A 7,829-nucleotide genomic window follows, 5' to 3' on the forward strand; every position below is an offset into this window, starting at 1 on the left:
TTCTGAACAAGTCCTAACCGAAAGAATAGTCACCACAACCGCCCCACCTCCTTTCACCCCACTTCCGTTTGTTAGTTCGTTCTTGACCATTTCCATGAGGGACCCCAGTGTCCCACTGGGGGAGGGGGAGACAATGCTCTTTAATTTTCTTTTATCATTTCACGGGATGTGGGCATCGTCAACTAGGCTAGTGCTTGTTGCCCATCCCTAATTGCCCTTGAGCTGAGTGGAACGCTAGGACATTTCAGAGGGGGCAGCTAAGAGTCAACCACGTTGACGTGGGCCTGGAGTCACGTGTAGGCCAGGCCGGGTAAGGAAGGCAGATTTCCTTCCCTCTAGGGCATTAGTGAACCAGATGGGTTTTCGCAGCCAATCAATGATATTTAGCATCACTGAGACCAACTCTGCATGATTAATTGATTTATTTATTGAATTAATTATTGATTAAATTTAAATACCACCAGCTACCATGGTGGTATTTGAACCCACGTCCCCAGAACATTAGACTGGGACTTCAGGGTACTGACCCTGTGACATTGCCACTACTGGGGGGGGGGTGGGGTAAGCCCGTGTGGAGCACAGACACTAGCATAGTTCATTTGGGGTGAATAACCTGTTTCTTTGCTGTAGGGTTCCATTAATTGTTGGAGATGGTTTTGTCTGGAGATTGGTAAATGTGAGCTGCTCATTCGACCAGAAGTGAGTGGCACTGGGTAAGGTGTCCATAGCACCAGAAACCCTGGTTCAACCGATGCCAATGACAACCCTGACAGCTAATCAGACTGGCATTGATGGCAAAACCTTATATTCCAGAGAATGGCAGTCCCTTAGTTGGAAGGAGGCGCAAATCGGCAAGCGAGGGTTGCACGAGGATCAACTAATGTCACAACAAATTGAAATAAATGAAATCTTTTGATATTGACATGAAACAAACCAGCAATGGAATCCCAGGAATCAAGCTCCGAAACTAACATTGCCTCCGAAGGTCAATCAATTAACAAAGTCTGATGATATCACTCCTGGTGCATCCTTGCTTGCAACAGGTCTTGCCCAGTCCTGCACTGCGCTTGGATCGAGAAGCTGCTTCTTCCGAAGGGACGTGGAAAGCGGAAGATAACCTGTTTCTTTGTTCTTCATCCCAATTCTCACTTGACCCCGCAGAAATTCTCTGACCTTGCAGCTGAGGAAGGGATGTCGCGCTGTCCCCAGCCGGAGATTCTGGCTCCGTCTCTTCCACATCTTCGGTCTCGGGCTCCTCGGTCATTGGGCCCAATGGGCTCCCTTCCAGTGAGTCCAACAAGGCACCTTCAACATAAAAACAAGCAAACAGGTTATGCACTGTAGTAGGTGCAAAGAAAGGTTTTGCAATGACACTGCCTGAATTGAGTGGTCAGAACCATCAACCACCTTCGTTTATGCAGCCACTTCCTGAGGCGCTTCAGGGGGCCAATTATCAAACACAACATGTGACCAAAGCCCGTCAGGAAATATTAGGATCAGTGACCATAAACCTGGTCAAAAATGTAGGATCTAAGAGGTGAATTAAAGGATATCCCCCATATCCCCCCTTTCCCCACATTCCCCTTTCCCCATATCCCCCATATCCCCCCTTTCCCCACATCCCCCTTTCCCCAGATCCCCCCTTCCCCCAGATCCCCTTTTCCCCATAGCTTGGGGCCAATCTGAAGACATGGCTACCAATGGTGGAGCGATTAAAATCAGGCCCAAATTGGAGGAGCGCAGAGATCTTGGAGGGAAGTGCGGCTGGAGGAGATTACAGAGATAGGGAGGGGCGAGACCATTGAGTGATTTGAAAACAAGGATGAGAATTTCAAAATCAGTGTTGTTTGACTGGGAACCAGTGTAGGTCAGCGAGCACAGGGGTGAACGGAAAACCCACCACCAGGGTGAGTTATGACAATGGCTTCAGTCTCCCCATCATTGGAGGAAGTCTAGGCTTATTGAGTACTGGTTGTTGGCTAAGCCGTCCTGATACTTTTGTAACATTGGAGGAGTCAACAGAGATGGTAGTGAGGTAGAGCTTTACTCTGTATCCAACCCTGTACCTGTCCTGGGAGTATTTGATGGGGACAGTGTAGAGGGAGCTTTACTCTGTATCTAACCCCGTGCTGTACCTGTCCTGGGAGTGTTTGATGGGGACAGTGTAGAGGGAGCTTTACTCTGTATCTAACCCCATGCTGTACCTGTCCTGAGAGTGTTTGATGGGGACAGTGTAGAGGGAGCTTTACTCTGTATCTAACCCCGTGCTGTACCTGTTCTGGGAGTGTTTGATGGGGACAGTGTAGAGGGAGTTTACTCTGTATCTAACCCTGTGCTGTACCTGTCCTGGGAGTGTTTGGTGGGGACTGTGTAGAGGGAGCTTTACTCTGTATCTAACCCCGTGCTGTACCTGTCCTGAGAGTGTTTGATGGAGACAGTGTAGAGGGAGCTTTACTCTGTATCTAACCCCGTGCTGTACCTGTCCTGAGAGTGTTTGATGGGGACTGTGTAGAGGGAGCTTTACTCTGTATCTAACCCCGTGCTGTACCTGTCCTGGGAGTGTTTGACGGGGATTGTTTCAAGGGAGATTTACTCTCTATGTAACCAATGCTGACTCCAATTGGAAAGGATTACTGTTCCTAAACAGCAACATCCTCTAACTTGATGAACGTGAGTCTTCGCCACAGAAAAACAACAGTTTTCAGTTACTTCTTGTGTCATTGTAACATGTGCTTGATTACAGAAGTGTTAAATTCTGAAGCTACCTTCCATTATTTGCTGTGTGAACAGCCTGTTTTTTTAATATTGGGGAGGGTGTTTAAACCCATTCATCCTGATCAAATTGAGGAGCTACATCACTCTTATCTGACCAGCACCTACAGATCTGATTGGCTGGAACATTGGATTAAACATTGGAGGAAACGAACCACCGAGAGAAAAATCAGTTGGATGTTCCTCAGCAACTCGCAACTCAAATGCATGATGGAAATAGTTCTCCCGAGAAAGTAACAAACAAGTCAGAGTTTCCATTCATTCATGTTGAGCTGATACAATTATCTGTTCGTTCTCAGGTTTATAAGCAGTTGCTGTTGCTCTGGGACACACTGTTCACACTGGATATCTGTCAGGGTTTTGTTTTTCCGATTTAGGCTATTGCAAAGTCGAATGTTCATGCTTTTTCACCACTTTAGCAGAATTTGCTAAACTGATTGGGGGAGGGTGCATGAATTTTTTGCATTCTTTGCAACAACCACCAATGTTCCAGTCTATTCTGTTCAATTCCACCTTCCAACATCTTGGTCTGTAGCCCTGTAGGTAACAGCAGCCCCTCAGGCACAAACCTGGTGTCCTTGATTAATAAGGGGATCAGGGGTTGCGGGGAGAAGGCAGGGAAACGGGGATGAGGAACATATCAGCCATTTTCAAATGGGCCGAATGGCGTAATTCTACTCCTGTGTCTTCTAGTCTTACGATCTAAAGTCCAATTAACAAATAACGCGGAGGTTTTATTCCAGGGCTGGGTTGAAGTTACATTTGTCTGTTTGTACCCTGTGAATATTTGTAAAATTTACAGGAACAGGCCATTCTGCCCAGCTGGTCAATGGTGGGTGATGTTCATGCTCCAGACTAGCCCCCTCCCACCTTAATTCACCGAGCACCATACAATCCGAATTGTTTCACCCTCATGTGTGTCCATCTTCCCCGATTCTATTCACCCTCATCCAGTCTGTGTTAGCCAATTTCACATTCCCAACACTCCCTGGGTAAAGACATCTCCCCTGAATTTCCTACTGGATTTATCAGCGAACGCCTCACGGTGATGGCCCCTGGTTTGATTCCCCACACGGACAAGTGAAAACACCTTCTCTATGACTACCTTTCACAATCTTAAAGATCTTTATCAGGTCATCTTTCGGTCTCGTGTTGCCTGGAGAAAGGAGCCTGTGAGTCTCTCCTGTCAAGCATACCCTCTCACTTCTGCTGTCTTGTGAATCTTTTTGCCATCTCCACTGCCCCTGTACCCTTTTGTGAAATGGAGGTTAGTACCGGACACTGCACTCCAAGTGTGCTCCAGCATGGTTCTCTGCATATTTAGTACAGGCAGAGATCCCCCCCCCCCCCCCCCCACCCCCCACCATCCCCCCTCCCCCCTGCTCGCCATTGGTCACTTGTGGGGTCTTCCAGTCCCAGCGAAGTCTATGGTGTCTTTTACGGCTCGCCCACCCCACCCTGCTGCTGGGGTACACGCTGTGGTGAAGGGGGGGGGGGGGGGGAGGCACAAGGAAAGGCAGAAAATTCCACCCATAATGTCTCTGCTTTTCAGTCCCGATAGGCATGGATTCCTTTAATCCCCTACCCCCGTTCAGGCTCTGTCATTCAAGCACGGCAGCACGGCGGCATAGTGGTTAGCACAGTTGCTCCACAGCTCTCGGGTCCAAGGTTCGATTCCCAACTTGGGTCACTGTCTGTGCGGAGTCTGCACGTTCTCCCTGTGTCTGCGTGGGTTTCCTCCGGGTGCTCCGGTTTCCTCCCACTGTCCAAAGACGTGCAGGTCAGATAGATTGGCCATTCTAAATTGCCCTTAGTGTTCAAAAAAGGTTAGGTTGGGTAATGGGGATAAAGGGGATAGGTGGAGGTGTGGGGCTTGGGTAGGATGCTCTTTCCAAGGGCCGGTGCAGAGTCAATGGGCCAAATGGCCTCCTTCTGCACTGTAAATTCTATGTTTGTATGTTTCTATATAATATGTGTTTTCCTTAATCTTCTCACCAAAATGTACCACCTCACGGTCCGGCTTCACCTCCTTCGTGCTGTTTAATATTTGATAAGCTTCAAGCAGGCTTTCTCTGGCTCTTTCTCTCGGCTGGAGGGATTCGCCATCCCCAGTAACGGAGACGGGGAACTTGACCGTCAGCCAAATCTCCCGCAGCGGCACAGGAGAATCCCGCCCTGGGATGGTTTTTTTTTTAAATTCTCCTTCACGACCTAATCAACCCTGCCTCACTCGATGGCCTCTTTCTGCCCCCTTGAAATGGTGCCTTGCACGTGCCTGCGCACAATGCACTCAATGTTCCCCGCAGCAACGTCACAGTGATCAGCCACACCCACTTTGACCCCCGCCCACCCTTTCCCGCAATACCACAAGAACAGTGTCCAGCGCAGACAGCACACCCACCACCTCGGAAAGGAAGAATATTATTTTCATTTCCCGAGCACCTTTCACAACCTCGGGACGTCCCTGAGCTCTCTACAGCCTATTCGGTACAGTGCATTCCCTGAGAACATAAGAAATAGGAACAGAAGCATGCCATTCAGCCCCTCGAGCCTCTTCCTCTGTTCAATAAGATCATGGCAGATCTGATTTTGTCCTCAGCTTCATCTTCCCGCCCGTCCCCGATAACCTTTGACCCTCCCTCGTCAATCATTATATCTGTCTAAGTCAGCTGGGGATATGGTCAATCACCCAGCCTCCACTGCACTTTAGGAAATGTGTATTCCACAGGCAGCTCATCCTCGGAGGAGACATTCCTCCTCATCCCCATCTTAAACAGGTGACCACCCCTTATTTTGAAACTGTGCCCCTGAGCTCTGGGTTTCTTCCATGAGTGGAAACACCCTCTCAGGAACAACCCTGTCAAGCCCCCCTCAGAATTTTCTATCTTTCAATAAAATCACCTCGCATTCTCCTGGTCTCCAAAAAGCTCAACCTGCTTCAACTCTTCCTCACAGGACAACCCCTTCATCCCAGGGATCGACCTCGTGAACCTTCACCAGATTGTTTCCAATGGATGTATGTTCCCCCCCTCCCCCAAAGAACAAAGAAAGGTACAGCACAGGAACAGGCCCTTCGGCCCTCCAAGCCTGCACCGACCATGCTGCCCGACTAAACAACAATCTTCTACACTTCCTGGGTCCGTATCCCTCTATTCCCGTCCTATTCATGTATTTATCAAGATGCCCCTTAAATGTCACTATCGTCCCTGCTTCCACCACCTCCTCCGGCAGCGAGTTCCAGGCACCCACTGCCCTCTGTGTAAAAAACTTGGCTGGTACATCTCCTCTAAACCTTGCCCCTCGCAACTTAAACCTATGCTCCCTAGTAATTGACCCCTCAACCCTGGGGAAAAAGTCTCTGACTATCCACTTTGTCTATGCTCCTCATAATTTTGTAGACCTCTATCAGGTCGCCCCTCAACCTCCTTCCAGTGAGAACAAACCAAGTTTATTCAACCTCTCCTCATAGCTAATGCCCTCCATACCAGGCAACATATTGGTAAATCTCTTCTCACCCTCTCTAAAGCCTCCACATCCTTCTGGTAATGTGGCGATCAGAATTGAACGCTATTCTCCAAGTGTGGCCTAACTAAGGTTCTATACAGCTGCAACATGACTTGCCAATTTTTATACTCAATGTCCCGGGCAATGAAGGCAAGCATGCCGTATACCTTCTTGACTACCTTCTCAAGCTGTGTTGCCCCTTTCAGTGACGAAAGTAAGGTGACCAAAACTGTACACAGCAGTCTATTGTTAGACGTATTAAATGCTGTGGTACGAAGAGGCAAAAGTTCTGCTCCAATTTCACCAACACACTTTTATTTGTTGCAACTGACTCTGCACAGAACTCGACACATCACCAGATCCAGAGACCACCTGAAGCCCCTTTACATATCAGTGTCAATCATTGAACACTTAACATAAATGTGACAATCATTGAACACTTAACATAAATGAGACAACTAATTGCAATGTCTCTTAACCCATTACTTAACATCGAGTTGCAGACACCAATGCTCTGTAATGGTTGTAATTACGGGAGGTATTAAGTTTGTCCTCCCTCCCTCTCTCCTACCCCTTTACCCTGAAATTGAGCCACCTCATTTTGTTTTCTCCGTGGATGGACAGTAAAATATTTACCTCTAGACTTCTCAAATGACCTCTGATTTCCCCCCCCTCCCCACCCCCCCCCACCCTCCCCCCACCCACCCCCCACCCTCCCCCCACCCACCCCCCCACCCTCCCCCCACCCACCCCCCCACCCTCCCCCCACCACCCCCCACCCTCCCCCCACCACCCCCCACCACCCCCCACCACCCTCCCACCACCCCCCCACCACCCCCCACCCTCCCCCCAACCCCCAAGCCCTAGGCCCGCTACTTACGGTACAAGCTGCCCCTCTGGTCGTTTTCTTCGGGGGAGTATCGCTTCCACCTGGAGCCCCCACACGAGACAAAGACCGCCCTGACAAAGTCACGGCCGCACAGCTTAATGACTGATTCCGCGGGCTGGGAGCTGACTCCTCGGAGGAGCACGGCTCCGGCGATGGCCACGATGGCGAGCCCCCCGGCGGACAGACAGGAGAGAGTCTTCATCCTTCTTCTGCTTCCGGGTGAAGAGACGAGTCGGGCGGGCTGAGCGGCAGTGGCAAGGCTGGGCTCGGATCAGCAGCAACTTGAGTTCAGAGGTTTCCAAAGCTGTGCTTCCGACGATGGTAACTGCTCTGATCTGCTCCCACATTGTCACTTGTCCTTTTATAACCGTCCGTTATCAGCGCTGGAGCTCGATTGGCCCGTGGCCCGGGAGAGGAGGTGAATCATAGCCTGACCTTCATGGCCTTGGCAATGCTTACACATGCGTGCAGTATCAGAGGGAGCGGGCAGGTATTCACGGGGGCATCCTTGGAACTTCTGCTCACTCAGCAGAATTTTAACTTTTTTCTTTAACAAGTTCATTACTGCTGAGTTTCAGAAACGGGGGCTTGCTCAGTGTTGAGAGCAGGGGGAGTGGGGGAGTGGGTGGGGGGGGGGTTTGCAGGGCGAGGGGGTTGCAGGGCG

At 49.9% G+C, this 7,829-nt stretch overlaps 1 protein-coding gene across 1 annotated transcript; it reads right to left on the reverse strand.

The window, feature by feature from the left end:
• Window positions 1-552: 552 nt before the first annotated feature.
• On the reverse strand, window positions 553-7,484 carry LOC119953564 (relaxin-3-like). Its single transcript, XM_038777957.1, has 2 exons — window positions 7,157-7,484; window positions 553-1,305 (listed from the first exon to the last, which is right to left on the reverse strand). The coding sequence occupies exons 1-2, from the start codon at window positions 7,365-7,367 to the stop codon at window positions 995-997; spliced, it is 522 nt and encodes a 173-aa protein (XP_038633885.1). The 5' UTR covers window positions 7,368-7,484; the 3' UTR covers window positions 553-994.
• Between the last annotated feature and the right edge of the window lie 345 nt (window positions 7,485-7,829).

This window comes from Scyliorhinus canicula, chromosome 18 (genome assembly GCF_902713615.1).
Source record: "Scyliorhinus canicula chromosome 18, sScyCan1.1, whole genome shotgun sequence".
In the NCBI taxonomy this organism is placed as follows: Eukaryota; Metazoa; Chordata; class Chondrichthyes; order Carcharhiniformes; family Scyliorhinidae; genus Scyliorhinus; species Scyliorhinus canicula.